The following is a 21,949-nucleotide window of genomic DNA, read 5'->3' as shown; positions in this document are numbered from 1 at the left end:
CGACTTTTCTTGACAGCTTGGCAGTACAGGAGATAATGATTGTTAATATTTTTTGGTCTAGCTAGATATTACAGACACTATATTATCTTCGTGATTGTAAATAATCCATATATTTTTTAGGTAGATACCAAAACGAGAAAAAGAGTTTGTTTTGATACTTTTTCACGGACAAACTCACAGACTAATACAAGTATTACTACAAAATCAAATAAGACATTCCTATCACAACAAGCACACATTAAAACATCCCACAATTCCATCATCACCACCACTCAGACTCCGCACTTACGTGTAACGGAACGTCATAACATGATCGGTTCATTCCTATTCGGCCGACATCCTCCCAACAAATAAAGCTTCGAGTGTAATCCGAACATATCAGATGCGATTCGACGACATACTGCAACGGAATTTTAATTTTTTTATCTGTTTTGTTATTGGTATAATGTGGTATAAGTGCTTGATAGTGTAGGATATGATTTATTTAGGTATTTGGAAGATAATAAATTTTTTGGACGGCAAAAAAATCTACTGAAAGACATCTAATCTAAGCTAGTATTTATTTCCACCGTAAAATCTCCAAAACTACTGAACCGATTTGGGACTTTATTTCATTCTACACAGTTTCAGATTACTCAACTGTATATAAACAGTCTGTATAGCATCTTAGGCTGGTATTACACTAATTCTGCATATACCAATATTATAAAACTGAAGTGTTTGTTTGTTGGTTTGAACGCGTTAATCTCAGGAACTACTAAACTGATTAGAAAAATTATTTCAGTGTTAAATAGCCCATTTATCGAGGAAGAGTATATTACTACTTTTGATCGGCGTGCGCAGAGAAGTACCAACGACAGGCGGGTGTTGACAAATATGTTGGTCTAACTTTCTTTCTTTAATGTTTCTAAGCATATTACATGCAGTTTTACTTATGTAAATATTATTCTCATTACCTAATATTTGAGCAAATATCAAAATGTACTTCAACGCAGATATTAGCTAAGTGTTACACCACCCTTACCTACTAACCCGGTGTGTCAACACTTACGAACAGAAGCAATTATAATTAACTGCTTGATACTGAATTATTGCTAATTCGATGATGATGTCGCCTTGATTACGTACATGTATCAGTTTACGTTGACAGATAATGTTACCGTATCTATGGACTAAGTAATTGTTGTATTGTTGGCTATGGCTTTTGTTTTGTAATCTTGGGTGATTAATTGGTAAGTTTATCGTATGTCTTAAAAGTTACCCGCTATTTTTCTTGTTATCTGGGAAAGCTTCTCCCTTAAATAACAGTAGCTGATACATATAACCAACTATCTGAATACAAAATTTCATCTTAATCGGTTAGTCTGTTTTCCCGCAAATAGCTGCCAAACAAACTCACTCAATAGAAACTTGAAAAGTGTATGGTTATCAGTTCACCTGGCTGAAAGTAAAATATGTTATCATTAATTGTCTACACTTAAATTATGTGTTCGTTGTACAAATTATATCTTTGACTTTAATCAAGAAAAATATCTTTCCATTGCTATAACAGTTGTCTGTGTTTGTTACAGGGTGTGCATTTTTAACATACTTCAATCCGGAGAGCGCGTCGAGTGCTCAATCGGCTCTACATGAGAAACGGACACTACCAGGGGTAAGTACTAGTATTTAACACAATAATTTCAAAACACAGACTTTTCATCATCATTATTACAAAATAAATACACTCATTTCTCTCATTATTATAGTTAATACACAGCGAAAAATAACTGTTGCCAAACTTAATGCCGGTTCGCAGCTAACTTCTGACGCTAGCTAATCGTTTCCTAAATATGCTGTCTGCGTACCAACTCGCGCGTTGTTCAGAGCCAAAAAGAACAATATTGTAAAATAATGTTTGAAATATTATAACTACAATATATGGAGTCTTATATAGTCTTAAGTGTAGTAAATATATTGCCTGAAGAACCTGCGTTACGTAATTAAGTCTCCTTTGTGGAACCTAATTTATTATCCGGTTTGTTTGAATATGAAGAGAAAAGGCTCTCACATTCTCATTCTTTAGCTAAATTGAACCTAAACACTAGGTAGACGGTTTTAAAATTAGTTTCGTGGACTAAGAACTTAGAATAATACTGCGAATAAATGGCATGTAAGTTACTTAAGGTGCTATTTTGAAGAGTGCATTAAATATAAAAAGAAATAAAAAATTTTTAAGCAGGGGAAAGCATGAGTGAGACATTCATCTGAGAGTAGAGTAGAAGGAACTGTCAGATCCTTTCTGACAAAAAAATCCCATGTTATTTCTGGAGTCCTTTTGGGTTACAAGGCCAAAGGTTTGGGTTAAAAGTCACTCTTTCGAACAATACGACAGCCACCTCAGGCTTTGGCCCTTAAGGCTTCTAGCGATTACAAAGAAGCTCCTCTCAATATACACCACTGCATTGATACAAAAAGAGGCAAGCTGCGGGTAGAACATAATATTTAAAGGTTTAATAGTATTTATTATGGAAAACAACTAAGCTATAATATTCAAATTTATGACTAGATCAATCGTTCCGCATTGTATTTAAAGCCGAAATGTTAAATTAACCCACTACTCAGTATTCAAGATTCGTCCGAATAAGTTCATTTAATTTAAGGAAATAAATTGTTTTATGTATAATGAATGAGTTAAATGTACACGTAAATTAGGTTGAAATTACTTTGAGTTATATTGTTGTAGTTACAAGAGATAAAGATTAGAACAATTAATTATTATTTTTTAAGATGAGGGGGTGAACCTCTTAAGACTGGTCGACGACCTCTTCGGTGGTTTTAAGAATAAAATAACAATTAGGTACATTACTATTAGTCCCACAGCCATTATTTTCTACAAAATACATGGGAAGAAAATATTTCTTTTTGTTCCTATACCTACTAAAAACTTTAACAACCATAACCAAATAGGGTCCTCAATCATATTCACAGCCGATAGATCCGCTATTTCTTTAACCCTAAAATATGCGCGCCTATAAAAAGGTGTAAGGCAAGGTACACATGTGCCCGTTCCGCGGCAAGCATATTAATATCGCGCCTACCCTCGCTTCGACAAACACCTTTATGGTATATGCAAGCACGATTTGGACAGGTTGTCATTTTATTGGATTAAAAATATTGTGAACTAGCGACGTGTTTCAGTTTTGGTGCAATTAAGTTTTTTTATTGAGACTTTATAAACAAACTAGATTTTGCTTGTGAATTCGTCTGTGTGTCGAGGATACTACGTCCAACACCTGAATGAAAACTAGCCTATCTCTGTCTCCAACATGAGACCTAATCAGTTTATTTATTTTGGAGTGAAATCATGACAAAAAACAAATTCCTTTTAACATAACAATCCTTGATAATGATAGTAGTATGGTACAGAAAATCACATTGCTACAATTATAAAGTTTTTTTTTTTTTTTTTTTATTCTTTAAAATTATAAGGGGTTTTTATCCACAAGGATACGCCAACCCCATTGTACCTTATCGCTACTATTACACAGATAAACTTATAATCTATCTTATACACTACTTACAACTTGAACTACAAATTGGATTATAAATTGAACTACCTTTAATTAATCTAGGAATCTGTTATTAAGTAACATGTTGTACTAGACCACACAATCTTTTTGCAACTTTTGATTTAGGATTCGCTAAAATAGTGAAAACGAGCCCTAGATCAAAAACATTTAAATTAAAATCCCTAATCAATGAATCTCTTTCGTTTTTGTTCTTAGCACATTCCATCAGCAAATGTTGCACGTCTTCTATTGTGTTGCAAACTTCGCAGTTTGGAGATGTTGCCTTTCGCATTAGAAAAGCAAATTTTGCTGATGGAAAGTGCCCAGAACGCAATCTTAAAGCTATTTTGATAAAACTCCTACTCAAATCAGTGTCATCAAACCAGGGCGCACGAGGAGGTTCGCTCTGAATAATTTTGTACCATATACCTTTTTGGTTCGAAATCTCGTTGAAATGATTTTTCCATTTCTCATAACAAGACTTCTTTATTTTAGAAACATATTCCCAGTAATCAGGTAAGTAAGAAATGTTATTCTCTGCGTTAATCGCTAATTTCGCCAGCCGATCAGCCTCCTCGTTGCCTCTTAAACCTATGTGTGCTGGAACCCATTGCAATATAATTCTGATTTCGTCTTTATTAATAATGCTAATAATTCTAAGTATGTCGTAAGCTATCGATGCACCTCTGCAACCAGAGGCGCATCGAGCTACATGCTGTAAAGCACTTTTGCTGTCGGTAAAGATAACTGTTTTGTAATAATTTTGATTGAAAGCATAAGCTACTGCCTTGTATATTGCAATGAGTTCCAGCGTCATTATACTAACACTTGCATCAATTCTAAAACTAGCTTTGAAATCTAAATTAGTATGAAAAAAAGCTGCCCCACCACCATTAACATTTTTTGATCCATCCGTGAAAATTTTATCAAAATCTTTATATTTACTACTTAATTCTGCTACGACTTCATTTACCAATAGATTAGGGTCATAACATTCTTTCGATTGTTTTATATATTCTAGATCAGATCTAATAACTCCTTTAGTTTGTATGGTTGACACCCACACATCCAGAGTAAACATTTTGAGAACATCTGAGGAAACAATTTTCAGTTGACTTAATTCATTAAGCGTAGATGCTAGCAACGGTTTCTTTTTATTTACCCAGTAACTATTATTTATTAAAGAACTTAATTCTGAAATTATATTAATATTTAAATTGTTTGTCCATGATCGAGACTTCAGGATATGCTTATAGCAGAGATATTGCCTCCTCAAAAACAGTGGTGGTATGTGCAATTCGCTTTCCATCACATGTATTGGTGAGCTCCTAATGAAGCCCCCTACAACTCTTAGGGCCTGATTTTGCACTTTATCCAATTTATAACCATGTGTCTTTGCAGCAGAATCATACAAATAACACCCATAATCGATCCGACTTCTTATGATAGAAATATATAATCTACGCATATGTTTGGTGTGAATTCCCCATGAGCTACCCGCTAATATTTTTAATATATTCAGATATTTTGTACATTTTTCAATTAATTCATTAATATGTTTTCTCCAGCGCAGACTTCTATCTATCCAAAGTCCTAAATACTTAATACATTCTACTATATTTAATGGTTGATCATACACCTTCAGAGTTGGCAATATTCGTCTTTGACCCCTGCTGTAGATACAAAAGTTAGATTTAGTTGACGACAAACTCAGTCCAATCTCACCCAGTAAGGCTACAATACAATTGAGAGCATCTTGTAATGCATGTTCACATTCCGCGATTTGTTTGTTACTAATGTAGATAACAAAGTCGTCAGCATATTGTGACACTATCACATTCTGCACTTGATGACATATTCGGTAAGTAACCAAGTTAAATAAAAGGGGGGAAAGCGGATCCCCTTGAGGTAACCCTCTATTAGTCCATCTACATTCAGTCCCTTGACTATTACAAGATTTCATAATTAAATGTCGTTCATTTATAAAAGACCAAAGGTACACACAAAATTTAGAACCAATTTGGATTTCATCTAGCACTTTAGTAACTGATTCATTTAGCACATTGTTGTAGGCATTTTCAATGTCCAAAAAGCATGCGATTGTAGGAGCATTTTTAGTAAATCCGATTTGTATATAAGATACTAGTCTAGAAAGTGCGTCTAATGAAGATTGTGACTTCCTAAATCCTACCGTATATGGAGATATTAATTTGTTCTTTTCTACGAACCATTCAATACGTTTACAGATCATTAAATGGAAGGTTTTACAAATGCAAGATATCAAAGAAATGGGTCGTAGTTTAATGTCTGTATTAAGATTATTTGAGTGTTTAGGAATAGGGATGATTACAATATTACGCCATTGGACTGGAACAATACCGAGTGAAAATACCAAATTGAAGATTTTAACTAAAAATTGTTTTCCTACTTTGGGTAAATTATAAATCATTGAATAAGAAATACTGTCATAGCCCGGAGCCGTGTCCTTCTTTTTTGAACAATTTTCGAGTTCTTGAATAGTAAAATCCATTTCTAAAACCTCATTTTTAGAACTAAAATAGGGCATACAACTAGAAACATAGTCTGGAGTTAGGGACCGTAACAATTCATTTTGTTTTTCAAACGGTATACATGGGCGTTGATGTTTGAAACCCTTCATCCATCTCATCCTTCGCCACATCTCAGGGGCTGACGTAACTTCATCAATTGAACTGCAGAATTTTTGCCAACCTTGATTTCTAAATTTTTTAATTTGTTTTTGGGATTCTAAAGTAATTTTTTCTAATTTAATTAAATTTTCAGGGGTGGGATTTTTGCGGAAAGTGGATAAGGCTAGTCTTCGTTGTGCAACTAATTGCGATAAATAAGGGGTCCAATAATTCTTAGGTTTAAACCTTTCATCCGGCTGTTCAACTAATTTGTAATATGGTATATGTTTGTTCGCCGCATTTTCTATAGTAGTAATAAAAAAATCATACATTTCTTGAACATTACAAGCAGTTTCACTAAATTCTAAAATACATCTATTAATCGTCTCCCGGTAATCACCCCAGTTAGCATTTTTAAAATTTCTTTTTTTATGGATATGAATAGTACTTAATACATTAGCCGTCATTTTAATAATAAGATGGTCACTGCCCAAGTTTTCGTTAAATACCTGCCAATCAAATTTAATTGCAACATCAGAGGTAATAAATGAGACATCGGGCGATGTCTGTTGTAAAATTCCATTCACTAACTTAACCCGAGTCGCTTGGCCGTTGTTTACAGAAATAAAGTCATTATCTAGCGCTGCATCCATAACTTGTGTACCCCGAGTATCCGATTTAACAGACCAATTAGTGTGGTGTCCGTTAAAATCCCCCGCTATTATTGTTTTACTTGTAAAGTGTGAGAATATGTCATTCCAGTCAGACAGGTGTGTTTGTACGGATGAGGGACAGTAAAGCGACACCACATATTCTACGTCCTTGCAATTTAATAACTTAATACAGACCATTTCGATACCCACATTGTTATTATTTAATGACACTAGGTGAGATTGCACTGACCTGTGCACCAACAAAGCGACACCACCGTAACCGTCATATCTGTCATTCCGATATACATTGTATCCGCTAATATTTACACTGACTTCACCGTCAAACCATGTTTCGCTTATAATTGCGATATGTATATTTTCTCGAATTAGAAGTTCTGAAAAGGATACAAGCTTGGGACGTAAACTTTGCGAGTTCCATTGAAATATGTTCAACTTAATTATTTTTTGTAAGCTATCCATTACTAAAACAATTTATGTTGTTCAAGATTTCTTCCCCTAATATTAACTTAATTACAAAATTTTTTAGTTCCTCACACACAATTTTAAACAAAGATATAATTTTTTCTTCAAATTTACTCTCGGATCTAATAATACTTTTTATTTTCTCCCAAAGTTTCTTCCATTCAAATTTATCTAATAGTTGTTCGCTCCTCTTCGGACCTTCCTCAATTCTTTGTGATGTAGAACGTTCTTCATCTACCCGCAGCTCAAAAATATCATCATTTTTGTTATTGTATGTTTTATTTGTATTCTTCGTGGTAACCTGTTTTGAAGTGACTTCTTTATTTGTTATTGCCGCTGGTTTTTCGGTCTGTCGTAATCCTTCTTGTTTATTTTTATTTTCATGCAGTTCTTGATGTACCAAGGCTTTCGTCAATACACTACTATATGTTTCTGTAGCGGAGTTAGGTGGGATTATTGGTTGCGTGTTAGTAATTTGTGATGTGTCCATTGTGTCTTTATTCATTTCTTGTTTTTTATCCATGTAACGTTGTAGGGCATTTCTGTATGTAAGTTGTTCTTCGCTCATGATTTTCCTGATAGTTTTTTCTTTTATGTACATGGGACACTTTCTGTCCAAAACAAAATGATTCCCCTTACAGTTAAGACATTTGTATTCTTCCAAGCTACAATTGTCATGATTTCCTCCGCACTTAGGACAACATATCTTTTTAGCTGGGCAAAATTTGATGGAATGTCCAAATTTCCAGCATCCTGAGCATTGTGTCACTGGGAAAGTATACGCTTCTACTATAAAACGACAGTCGTATGCATAGACATATTGAGGTAATACATCACCTTTGAAACTAATTCTTACAGACTCGCAATCAATCCATTTACCTTCCGAATTCAGTCGTTGTAGTCTCTTAATTGATAAAACCTCAGTATTTGATTTTAAGATATTCTTAATTTCGTCTTCGTTTAATTCAAGGTCAATACCTTTCACAATTCCATAGGAAGTCGTCATTTCCTGAGTTGATTGACACCTCAACCCCATGTCTTTGATTTTCTGACAGTTTAGTAGTTTTTCAGCATCCTCAATTCTTTTAAACTGAATCATAGCTTTAAATGAACTTTTATATTTTATTCTCAGAATATTCTTCATATTTTCAGCGCTTAATAACTTAGCCATGGCTATAGGTTTAGGTAGTTCATTCTGCGATGTAATACACACTTCATGAGTGTTCGTTGCCTTTTCCTCATTTTTCTCAATCTCATTACCATTCCTAGTATCCGTAGAATCACTTCTTATTAAACGTTTAGGTTTCCTTCGATTTACAGTTATAAAGCCATCTTCACTTGAGTCATCTTCTCTTTGTTTTCTCTTCTCCACAGATCTTGCTCTTCCATCAGTTATTTTTTCTATCCCTACACCTTCAACTTCCATCTCAATCAATTGTTCTTCACATCTCTTTACTATTTCTGAATCACTTAAATCCGTTCCACTTGAATTTTCTCCCATTTCTTGATTAACCCGTTTTAGACGTATCACTCGTTACAAAGCTGCGAAAAGCATAAACGCGTACGCACAGCTCCACGACTCGCGCCACACTGAATTATAAAGTTAATTAATATTTTACTACGTTTTGAATCCCAGCTTATAGGTTTAAGATACTACATTATATTAAACGGAGAAACGAATTGTGCCAGTAAAGTTCGGTCCTTTTTACCCCTACGGAACGTCAGCTTTTTACCACTTACCAAGTTAATTCTGAATATTTGTGTTGTTTTGTCGAAAATGCTAATTAACAGCAAATTCTATTGTACAAAATACCTTTTGTGCTTTAACCAACAATGCGCTACTGACGCTCTGTGGCATGTTGTGACGTAATATCTCAGCTGTTTTGATACCAAATGCGAACGCGTAAAGTGGCCCATTTTCTGGGCTACGGGACTGGCTTTCAATAGCTGTTTTGGAAATTTTGTTTGCTGTATAAAAGAGTGGTACTAAATGGTTACGTTTCCCGCGGTAGGTAGGCATTTTAATCCCAAAGAAAGTCGGGAATCAAATGTAACGTAACATAATTTCCACATGAAATTATTTTATGCTTAGCACACGTCACTATTCACGCGCTAACGATCCTCGTAAAACCGACGCAGCGCAAACGATACGGGAACGTAACGTATTTTAATTTTTGATCTCATCCCTAATCTTTCCATAAAGTCATACTCCTGAGTTCTGAGCGTCCGCTCTGAATATAAATTGTGTCATTTTAGCGAAACCGTAATGGAAAAGCAGATTAAATAATTCAAGCGTAAGAAATTTTGAGCCCATAACAGCATTCATAAATAATGAGGTTAACACATCGGGCGCGTGCGGCCGTTTTCGCATTACGCCGCGCAGTGTAAGTATGTCGGGGCGCTTGCGGATTTGAGAGACAAATTATTGGGAAAAATGCTTCGTATTTGATAAAGTTAATGGGGATTGGTTATACCTGCGGTGCTTTGGCTTAAAGTAGCTACAGCTTCTTTGAAATACCAGCGAAAGACTTCAGACAGAACTTGGATTTGCTTCAAGACATACATCAGATTATATTACACATGGTAAACGTGTGTCAAATATTAGGCTACAATGAATTACACAAAATTATCTTTTGCAGTACCCTAATTGATACTGAAATTTTGCAAGAATTTAACTTAGATAAAACAAGAAAATTAGACCAACATTTCTTTGTGGTACAGAATATTAAGAGCAGTGCACACTAAACGCCAAGTGGTAACTGGTACAGCTAAGGCGTGCTTATTGCGCGGTACAATTTTGGCACTCCTTTCCAACATGTGGTGTAATTACTGGCTCCACACGATTGCATCCACATTACATTTTCTTTAGAGTTAAAAAATATTTAGCAAAAAATCATGAATAGATTTAGCTGTGGGCATAGTTAAAATAGGGTATAAAATTAAGACTTCAGAAACTGAAATAAGAGACATGATTATAGATGTTTGCTGTGGCAGTTTCACTGTAACTGTAGGTATATAACATTTATCCCTTGAAAAGTTATGAGTTGCATAATTGAAGAAAATATCAACATCTAAGAATTCTTATTCTTTTTTATAGTCAAGAATCAAAATCGAAAAACATGTGCATGTTTTTTTATAGTTATTTTTCCCCAATTTTACAGATAACAGGAAGTTCATACATTTCCTTATTATTGTGTATGATACTCTCTTGTGCCGTGAAAATTCCCTTTACCCAGTAGGTAAAATAAATCGTTGAGATAAAATTTTACCGCACTCAATGATTTATGGAGAAAATTTCGGGATGAACGTTTTTTGTTTAACATTTCTTGTATGTTTATAATATGACTGCCAGTGTATGGTTTAAAAAAATGTGTATGTAAGTTCCGTATTCGTTAGGCAGAGTTTTTATATATTTGGTAGATAAGAAGGGTTCTTGATTTATTGCGGAGAAAGAAAAATAGCGATTATGTTTTATTTATGTCGTACGTATTTCATTCTTTGTTTTTTTTTTTATAAGTAGATCTTGGTGGCTTAGTGGGTAAAGCACCAACCTCTCATGTATGAGTGAATGCCCAGCAGTGGGACGATAAAGAAAAGGCAGTGCCAATAAAGTAGGTAAATAATATGTATTAATTACGCTTACCATAGTTGTTTACGTTGTGTAACAAATTAACAAATAAAAAAATACAAATCAACTATGAAAAAAAAAAAACATACACACCAATCATGTACAGTAAATCATATCAAAACATAATGATTTACGTACAAAAACAATTTCTTTCAAAAATATTTCATTTATATAGGAATCGATCCACGAACCACGACCCTAAAATTAGATTCTCCACCACTCGTTCATACTAGACGTCATTTATTTATATTTTCTTCGACATAATATAAAAATAGTCTACAATTTATAGTTACTAGCCCTCATTAGCTATATTGGGGACAGTTGGGCTAAATATATCATAGCTATAGTTTTTGTTGTATTTTTAAAGAAACATCTTGTGAAATGCACTGTTTGATAATAAAAAGGATTAATGTTCCAAAAGTTACACATTTTTACTTTTAACCACACAACAATTTAAAAGACAAATATTAGACAATTCAATATGGTAAATAATAAATGAGATTTAAAAATATGTCGAGATTGTGTGTCTTAATTTTTTATTGAAAAATAATAATAATTTAAAGAGCTATTATTATTCTAGAGGCAGTAATATATATTGAATGATTGTCTATGTGATCTTCTCAACCCGGTCGATGACCCAAAACCAAACTTTTTTTAAACAAACTACAAACAAGAACCTTTGTAGGTATTTATGTTTTTTCTAGATACTGCAGAATTTCATCTCACACTTTTCTTACATCTCACTACGTCTATCACTCGTAACCACAAAAACCTATTTGACTCGCTCATAGAAAATGCAGTATAATATTTTCATAGGTAAATTTGAGTCGGTATCAAGCCTCCGGGGGATTGGCTCGCGAAGATAGCAACACATACATATGCTATTTGCGTACGTGAAGTTTGTAAAATCATACGAACATACATATACGTGGATTGTTTTATAATGTTAGGTTTTGTGGATTGTGGAAGGATTTGACGGGTACAAAAATGTACGTTCTTAAAAAGTGTAAGTTACCAAATTAACTTCCTAAATTAGCAGTATGCAGGAGAAGTATTAGTACAGCGTCGCGTCAGAAAACATGGTTGCAAAGAGTCTTACTTAAGAGATGGCGTCAGATACATAGACGTGGAAGTAGAAGACACGCTGCATCGACCACAAATAAATGCCTAATAGGGAAAATGGCTTGGGAATTATGAATACAGAGGTTTTGAAATTAAATATCTCCTCTTCATTTTCCACTTTTTTCAGTAGTACTATTTTCATTAAATATCAAATATAAAACTAGAAAAAAACTATGTATATCACTCGTCACATTATATCAAACAAACTGTGGCAAGACCTAAATGTCTTCTATTTTAGTCATGAACCATTTCTTTTGTATTCATTCGACACCATTCGTCATCGAAATTAAATTCAAACGAATGCGGCACATTTGATCTTGTGGCATGATTTGTTCAAAGAAAAATGAAACACACAGATACGCACATAAATAATATGATAATATCCAGCGTGTTGGTAAAACTTCGTGAGAAAAAAAAACAATTTAAAGGTCATGATCCCCTAATTAGTAATAGTAAAATTATGTACAAAAATAAAATAAAAAAATGTGAAATTTTAGTTTGCTGCGAAGAATCTTATTTTATACCTTATTCATTTTAATCTAATTCTTAGAAATGTATTAAAGCGAGCTTTTTGATTATTTCGTTCCCCCATCCCTTACACAACACAGCATAAAAACCACAAATGGCTATCACAGAATTCCTCGAAATAACGACACGAGCTAACAATAAAATTTTCACTTACAAAGCCTTAATATTCGTGCTTACTTCACTCGTAAACCGACGAATAAAAAAGGCAACAATTTTCACACCGCAAAGGCTGTATGAATTACTGCTGTTTAAAAATGTTGTTGAATTCAATCCTTGTAATGGGTATGAAGTTTTCAGTGATTCTTCTCACGCGATTTGTACCCCTAACTTCTAAAATAAACTTTTGTGTGATGTTTTAGATTCTCTAGAACCATCCAATTTTTTCTGTTATGCTAGTTGAGACATTCTAAATGTCATACGAGTCCTCCTAATTTACAAATACTTATTTATAAAGAATTATAATTTAATACTTAAATAAATACTTATAAGGTAAAAGATAATACTTTAAACAATAGTCTATGATTTAGGACCCGTATTTAGGCCGTACAAAACGACTTCTTTAAAAATGTCAACAGACTTCTGAAACCAAAAACCAAGTCCCCTACAAATCGGAACTTCTACTCACCACAACAACGCAGAAACACGTAATATTCGTTGTTTAAAAACCGCTTTAAGAACACAATCCCGTTGCCACGCACACTTGGCACCGAGTGGCTGTGAATTGAAAAATGTAAATGATAACTACAATGGTTTTATTTGACTATATTTCACTTAAACACTGGAATGGATCCAGTTGTAACGGCAACAGGTCATGCGTGTGTGCCGATTTAGGAATCTGTGAAGGTGGTATTAAAATCTTTTTTTGATTTAAGCCATTTTAACAGGTATCCTATACATTGAAATCTAAGAAAATACAATAATCTTCAAGCCTTCAAAATTTTCCTAATTAGCGAGTTTTCTATTTTAGTAAACATTAAAAACTTCAACTTAGGTAAATACCTTAAATATCATCACCACATTTAACTAACTCGTCAGTTGCTTCCATATTTACCTACTACACTATAATGTGAAGGACTACACAATGCGATAATGTAAGTATAGTACTTTGGCAGTTCTGTGTCGCCCACGTAGACGAAGTCGCTAGCAGCTGGTCACCACATAAAATGATTAGCAAAACTACCAAAACAACTCTGTCATTCACTACAAACTCCAAAACGGATACACCAAATAGCAGTCGTAGTAAAATTAAACGGTTAAAGCACAAGATATCGTCACGTAACATTTCCTTAATGAGTGAATAAATACTCGTAGTGAAATGGCTTAGAGCATGAAGGAAACTGGAGACACCATTACTCTCCCCTGCCAAAGTAAACGTCGAATCCACACAAGTAGGAATGTAAGTATTTGTGCGTCAAGTTTATCCCTAGTCACAAACACTTCCGGCAAAAAATGTGGGAAAAATGGACAGCTTATTGGTCTTCCATTTACATACACACAAACAAGCACTGCCAAAGTCATCCTATTCAAGATGCTCCGAGAGCAATGAAATCCTGTTTGTCAATTTTGTTGATGCCATCGAAAATGTATAAATGATCTGCCACTGATCAATAAATTGCATTGCTTAGCCCCCGTGTATAAGTTGGTAGTCGGCTCCGGTTGGTTGAATGCTCTTAGTGTAATGGCCACGCGACGGATGTGTCGCGTTGGATTCACGCGTGTTTAATAGATAGCATCCGAGTTTACAAGCTATGGGATCTTCGCACTATCTTGGATATATATTTTTTTAGCTTTGAAATTCTTTCTAAGTTTTGATAATTTAGGAATTAACTTATAGTTTTTATCTAATGTCAGTCTAAGTGGAGGTTAGCTTTAGATACGATTAAACTTATATTGATAAACTTTAGTAAAAGTTTATTTAAGCCTCCAAAAATACATAAATTGCGTTACAAAATATTTTTCGAAATATTTTGTGGTCTTTATTTTATCCCAGATACAATTTGTTTAAAATAGCTTTTATACTTTCGTCATTTACTATGTAGGTAATTTAACACCAATAAATAATTACTAATGACTAGAAATCAAAATGTGAAAATATTTTCAATCCACAAACGCCTCCACACAAACGCTTACAACCAAACCGCATCCTATAAAGAGCATTACACACTCGCAATTAAACGCAGCGATTATAAAATCGCACATCCACCATTTCCTAAGCCGCCGCGTGCGATGCGTTGCCAGACCGCATACAGTGATCACGGCGCAATAAATTGCTTCGTGCGGTATGTACCGGCGGCTTAGCGGGACGTTTTATATTGCGAATGTCTTGCTTGTTGCATTGGGGTGTATAGTGTGTGTAGATGGCCTAATCTTTTAAGGTTGAAAAATAAGTTGATATCTGTGATTGTTAGACGTCGTTAGTTTAACCGACTTCAAAAAATTAAGTTCTCAATGTGACTCAGATGTACCTGTGTATGATTGTACGCGATTATCTCACATTTCGCTGAAGAGATTTTGATGCGATTTTGTCGGACTCAGGAAAAGGTTTTACGTATATTATTAAAGTCAGTTTTATTTTTCCAGAAACAGTTTTACGTACAGTTATTGTGAAACCCAAGCAGATCACTCAATACAGGTAGATTAAAAAAATGTGTTGTATTTTTTATCTTACGAAGCACTTTCAAATGATAAACGAATATGACTTTGTCCTTAATTACAAACATTGACCAGAAAGGAAAATATAATTGCAACCTGAATTCCTAACTGTGCACTATATCAATGCAAGATACAAGTTAGCTACCAGCACTAATTATAACAGCTTCCAAACCCCTCGCTTGGCTAGCACGGGCAGCTGTTACAAACGCGGCTGACTGGCTTCAGACGACATCCTGACATCTGCCAGTCAGGTCACTGCTGTCACCAGTACGTAAGATGGAGACTGACGTTGATATTACTAGCTACAGTCCGTGTGGAATGAATCTTAGAGACTGGTCATTTGGATATCTTCTTAAAGCTTAGACTGGTCATTTGGGTAATTAAGTCTCCTTATTAAATTATGGTTTTATTTCTATTTTATTATTAAATTATGGTCAGTCCATTCATCTCGTTACTAATTTTTCACAACAAATTAAACCGTGTAAAGACCATATAACACCATTATTAGCTGTCTATTGTCCTGCTCTAGATTTTGTATGAGAGCGTGTGACGTAGTCATCACAGGTCCCAAGAAAACCTAGTGAAAAGTGAATATAATGATTCAGTTGATTTTTTAAATAATACTTTTGACGTTTGTTTCTCTATCAGCTTCAACATCAAAACACATACCGTCTTACCACAAAAACTTTTAAACGTCAGTTTATGCCTTGTCTAAAAAAATGTCAAATTATGACGTTGACATATGGTTCATTTTGCAGCCAAAATTTTATTAGACAAGTGTAAAACAGGGTTTAAAGTTTTTGTAGAAAGGCCCAAAATATTTGATACAAAACAGCGAAAAATAACTCAAAGCGTAAATTCAAAACTGTGTTGTTTAGATGTTATCTGTAAAATACCAGCATTCAACGCGAACTAAAGCTATTTATTTTTATTGCACACGCGGTTTCTGCGTTACACAGTTTTTTCATAGTCTCTCTGTTTACGTTTGTACTGAAACATACCATAAATCTGGACAGGTAATTACAGATAACGAGAAAAAGTACTGAATACCATACTCGTATATAAAATTGTAGGCAGGTTCGTTTGTGGTAGGGTTTAAGGGAATTTTATAAAAGCAATTTTCACTATGCTTCGATATTTATTTTATGGGTTGGTTAAAATATAAATTGAAAGTTAAGGTTAAGAATTCCTTAATCTCAATATTATCTAGAACCACAAACAACAAATTCTATATACATTTAGAAAAATATACAAGTCAATAAGTCACGTAGAAACGAATCACCGTTTCAAAAACGTCAGAAATAAAAATACCAATCACTCATTCCATTAACTCTTTCCCCATCCATAACAAAAACAGCTCAAATCAAAACAAACCGTTTGTTTTACAAAAAAGACATTTTCTATTTCCGTTTTATTTCTGAATAAATCGCAGTGCAACTTCGCCGTACTTACGTAAATTTAAAAATATAATAAAGCCGTTAAGAGCTCGGGTAAAGCGGGTAGTACTTGAGTTCTAACAATACGGATCGGAATAAAAATTTCCGTACAAATTATAAAACAGACCAACATGTTTGAAGTAACTCATGAGTCGGGCACACGCTATAACTCGCTTCCTCTTCGAGTGGGATTTTATAGTGCTGCTCGAGTGTGACAATTGAACGTTTTAGTGTATTTTGTGAGTTAAGATTTATTTGAGAGTTTATGTACTTTGACTAATTATATCCTTTAGTAAAATAAAGCGATCTTCTATATCATTTTAGTTATACTAGTTAATTAAAAACCCTAAAATTGGAACCCGTAGCAAATCACATTCTGGCACTGAATAAACAAAAATGTTTTACAATGCCAAACGTAAACATCACCAACTGTTCAAAACGAGCGTCACAACATAGACAAATATCATAAAAAAGCAACATTTCCGTAAATCAGGAGCATAAACTCACGTTCTTACAACACAATTTTATTTTTATCTCCAATTCATCACCTAATCGCAGTCGAACAATACACTGAAGCTTCGTACGTGGTGGTAGCACCAGCTCTATATAGACGTTCCAACATCAAAGATTTGTGTTTAAAATTTGGTCTTAATTTAGCTTTACAGGCGTTTGTACGTCAGTTGAGGCGGTCAATGCGTCTTATATCGACGGAACGCACGGAAAACATACGCTAGTCTTCCATCACCTATATTAGAAAAGCCTGTACTTAAAAATCAGTGAATACTTTGTGCTGTGCGCATTCATTGAGTACTTTGTTTGTCGTTAAAGTGACAGTGTCAGTGTGGAGGCGACAATGGATTACGATTCGCTGATATATTCGCATATTGCGAATTACTACGATGAATTGGTGAGTCTAAAGAATGAAAAGTATACTGTAAGGCCCTATCTGTGTCTACAACTTTAGGTAGTCTGTTCAAAGGAATTTATATTTGTAAAAAACAACACACTTCGATTACAAATTAAATGGAATTTTCCGAAACATAATATTTGTGTAAACTATAAATCATATTTACAAGGAAAAGCTTTAAAGAAATTAATGTAAATATGAACATGTTCAAAAATATACTTCAAAAGCTTTCTTCGGAGAAATATCAAAATAGTGATATTCCCTTTTTGAGTTTTAACATACCACTATTCATACCTATAAACGAGAACTTTCTTTTTTTCTGCTTTGTATGCACAAGAAAATATTTTTCGAATTAAAATTTCGGCCCGACGTCACTCATTCTCTCTCCTTGAATGAATGTCACGTGACCTTTGGGTTAGGAATTTAGGTTGTCAACCTTTGGAATTCAACTCCATTATTTTAAATATTATAAATAAAATAAACAGCAGAATTAATTATTCATAAACAAAATGATAGTCAAAACATTCTTAGTCTTGGGTAGTCATAACTATTTTTGTGATATGTAGCTCTCAACATTAATTTTATCGAGGTCGAAGTGAAACTGAAAATTCGCTAATGATATCAATAATCTATTGAGTAATTGTATGTTTACATTATCAGGGTAAACACGACTAGGCACAAACCATCATATTTGCGAAGAAACAGTAAAACTATTACAAGGATTAATATCTAGACTGAAATTCGCTCGCGGTTGCATCCGAGTGCGAGGGATAGTCTTCCCGAACGTGGATAAAAATTGGTCTATATGTTATTCTAAAATATAAGCTTTATTGCTGTCAAGTTTCATCAAACTCCATTCGATAGTTTTTGAGTGAGAGAGGAACAAACATCCATGTATCCGTACATATAAACATTTGCGCTTATAATACATACTCGTATTAGAAGGATGAGTAAAACCGCAGTTCCTGTAATTCTACCGTGAAATAGTAATCTTAAAATATTACTGTATTTTGAAGGACATTGCTAACACTCGTAACTGGAAATAATGACACATGAATATTACTCAGTGCAACATTCTGCAATTGCATTCAAGGTTATGCGTTTAATTCTGAACTTCTTTATTTCACACTGGCTATTCCCCGTGATTTTACCTATGCTTTGGGGGAGCCATGACCCATGGGTATGTCCTTTCATCTTTTTAGGCTATGGAAGTGAAAGCGCGTTAGATAACTAAATTCTATTGGCATATAAGGACTCGATTTCATAATGTTAAGTTTATCTAATGTTTTCCTGGTTTTCCACTTTTGCTGATAAATGATAATCGATGATTTTCTTGATTGTACCACAAAATGGTCTAACAGTGCGCATACTAGTTCAACATATGACGCTTTATCCAAAACCCAATATTCCACAAACTCATTGATCTCACACCAAAATTGAATAAAACCAAACGAAAACATGTATCCATTCGGGAAACGAGGATCGAATTTTGCTTATAGCCCGGTCAAAATAGACATTTGAAATAACAAAAATTCCCACAAAGCTGATTTTTGGTGGAGAGCTAGATTTGCTCATTATAAATAAAATACTAAAAGTCCCCATCGATCCCACGTGTGCGTCAAAAGTTATACGAGGTCAAATGTCAAAATTTTTGGTTTTTTGTGTTTTTTCCGAAAACGATAAGTTTTATCAAAAAAATACATCAGACCAAAATTGTAGATTATAAAATTTTCTACAAAAATTGCATTAAAAGTTTTCTCCTAAATGTTATCATTCCTGAGATATCGCGCTTCAAAGAGTCACACTACACATGATATGCACATATGAGCCACGTATATACGAGGGCTGCCTTTTAAGTTGTGTCGTTTGAAATAAGTGTAGACATTTAATAGATTAATAACATTTATTGTTTATCAAAGAATTCTCCGCGATATTTAATGCACTTTTGCATGCCTTTAAACCAGTTCTTGAAACATTTATTCCATTCTGAAGTGGGGGTAGTCACAATGGCCGATTTGTGTGAGTCAACAGCTTTTTCAGGTGTGCTGCAACGTTGACCACGAAGACTTTGCTTAATTTTGGGCAATGTAAAATAATCGTTATGCCCACGGGTCTATGTCACGGTATGTCATGTTGGTCTGCGAGAATTAACTGCCGCTTAGCCTCGATATTATCTTGGCTCATGGCGGGTTTTGAACTACCTTCACGTGCCTCGTCACTGAGGCTAGATTGCCCACTTTTAAATCCTAAATATCAGCGTACTGCAGTCCTAAGGCATGGTTCTGCATCACTAAACACAGAACAAAATTTTTTAAACCGCTGAAGTCGCGACAATCCACTTTTAAAGTTGTAGAAAATTATCGCACGCTAATTTTCCTTCGACATTTCCATTTTTATCCAGAAGACTGGGGTTGGAAATTGATACATATTATCTGGACCCTATTAAAACTTTACTCCCACCTGCTCCAGAAAAACTCCTGTCATTATTTTTTGCAATTGCAAAAATGATTGTAGTATCAAATCATCCTCCGAACCCTTTTCTCAACTATGTTGGGGTCGGCTTCCAGTTTAACCGGATGTAGCTAAGTACCAGTCCTTTACAAGGAGCGACTGCCCTATCTGACCCCCTTAACCCAGTTACCCGGGCAACCCAATACCCCTTGGTTAGACTGGTGTCAGACTTACTGGCTTCTACCCATAACGACTGCCAAGGATGTTCAATGACAGCCAGAACCTACAGTTTAACGTGCCATCAGAAACACAGTCATTGGTGTCCAAGATATGCTTAGAAAGTACATACAAACTTAGAAAAGTTGCATTGGTACTTGTCTGACGTGGAATCGAACCCACTCATACTTGAGAGGTTGGTTCTTTACCCACTAGGCCACCACGAGTTTTTTTATGAATCTGATAAATATAAAACAATCACAATAATAGTTAACCCAATAGTTAATATCAATAATGACATCATATTAGAACTTGACGGCAATTATTCCCTTAAACTATCCTAAAATTGTCATGACAGTTAGTGGAGTAGGCCTACAGGGGAAACCACGGTAAAAAAAAACGCGCCGAGTACACTACTTCACAGGTGGCGTGGAAATGTGTGCATGTCATGTATGGCATATACTTTGAAGCGCGATATCTCAGGAATGGTAACATTTAGGAGAAAACTGTTAATGCAATTTTTGTAGAAAATTTTATAATCTACAATTTTGGTCTGATGTATTTTTTTGATAAAACTTACCGTTTTCGAAAAAAACACAAAAAAAAACAAAAATTTTGACATTTGACCTCGAATAACTTTTGACGCACACATGGGATCGATGGGGACTTTTAGTATTTTATTTATAATGATCAAATCTAGCTCTCCACCAAAAATCAGCTCTGTGGGAATTTTTGTTATTTGGCCACTACTTTTATGTCTATTTTGACCGGGCTATTAGTAATTTTAGAAACGTTGATGTTATAATAGCCCAGTTTCGAGAACATTGTGCTAAATACATTTAGGTTAGCGATATTGGAAGCAAAGAACCGTCTGCCTGTTTATAATATCTTCAATCTTCTGGTTTCCTAGTACATGGAGTTGAGTTTGTTTAGCAATTTGTTACGTGCGATGTAAATAGGTTGGGGAATATGTAAACAGATTGCATTTTGAAGTTTTTAGAGATGGAAATGGGTTGTAACAAAAAGTGACAAAGAAAGAGGGATAAAGCATAGTCTATCTTAGACCACACCGTCACTTACCGACTGTTAGGTGAAATTGTGTCCAAAGTTTTGACTATTTTATAGTTTAAAAGGAGACACATAAGGAGATACAGAGAGGTCAATTCTTACAAAATTCATAATGATTTCAACCACAACTTGTTTAGTGGAACGTCGCTTCAATAAGTGTTTCGTCGGTAACTCTGTTATCTTTGATCATCATCCTCCGAGCCTTTTTCCCAAACTATGTTGGGGTCGGCTTCCAGTCTAACCGGATTCAGCTGAGTACCAGTGCTTTACAAGAAGCGACTGCCTATCTGACCTCCTCAACCCAGTTACCCGGGCAACCCGATACCCTTTGGTTAGACTGGTGTCAGACTTACTGGCTTCTGACTACCCGTAACGACTGCCAAGGATGTTCAATGACAGCCGGGACCTACAGTTTAACGTGCCATCCGAAACACAGTCATTGGTGGTTGTAACTCTGTTATCTTTGATACTATTACGAATTTTCCATACATACATTTCAGGAATAAATATTATATCAACGTAATTCCTGTAATATAGTCTACCACGTGCATTCAAACCATTGCCAATACACTCATACACTCAATGATTTTATCGCTTACAGCTCTT

General features: G+C 34.6%; 2 protein-coding genes across 6 annotated transcripts in view; one reads left to right on the top strand and one right to left on the bottom strand.

The window, feature by feature from the left end:
* Positions 1-21,949, top strand: part of LOC124629528 (CUGBP Elav-like family member 4) — a 572,069-nt gene that overhangs the window by 39,843 nt on the left and 510,277 nt on the right. For 2 of the 5 annotated variants that reach the window (XM_047162946.1, XM_047162945.1), the window contains exon 1: positions 17,376-17,608. In XM_047162946.1, coding sequence (XP_047018902.1) covers positions 17,555-17,608 — 54 coding nt within the window. In that variant the 5' untranslated portion in view covers positions 17,376-17,554. Of the gene's footprint in view, positions 1-1,571; positions 1,655-17,375; positions 17,609-21,949 lie in introns of those variants that run through there. The other 3 variants (XM_047162943.1, XM_047162947.1, XM_047162949.1) reach the window with 3 other exon arrangements.
* On the bottom strand, positions 7,012-8,914 carry LOC124629527. The gene has a single exon (XM_047162942.1). It carries the CDS (start codon positions 8,834-8,836, stop codon positions 7,325-7,327), a length of 1,512 nt encoding a protein of 503 aa, XP_047018898.1. The 5' UTR covers positions 8,837-8,914; the 3' UTR covers positions 7,012-7,324.

The sequence above is a fragment of the Helicoverpa zea genome, chromosome 4, assembly GCF_022581195.2.
Source record: "Helicoverpa zea isolate HzStark_Cry1AcR chromosome 4, ilHelZeax1.1, whole genome shotgun sequence".
In the NCBI taxonomy this organism is placed as follows: Eukaryota; Metazoa; Arthropoda; class Insecta; order Lepidoptera; family Noctuidae; genus Helicoverpa; species Helicoverpa zea.
Note: the sequence above shows the minus strand (reverse complement) of the source record. Positions and strands in the feature narration are given on the sequence as shown.

What these genes read in the sequence shown, in the direction of transcription:
- LOC124629527 (XM_047162942.1), bottom strand. Translation starts at nt 8,836, where the DNA reads ATGGGAGAAAATTCAAGTGGAACGGATTTAAGTGATTCAGAAATAGTA.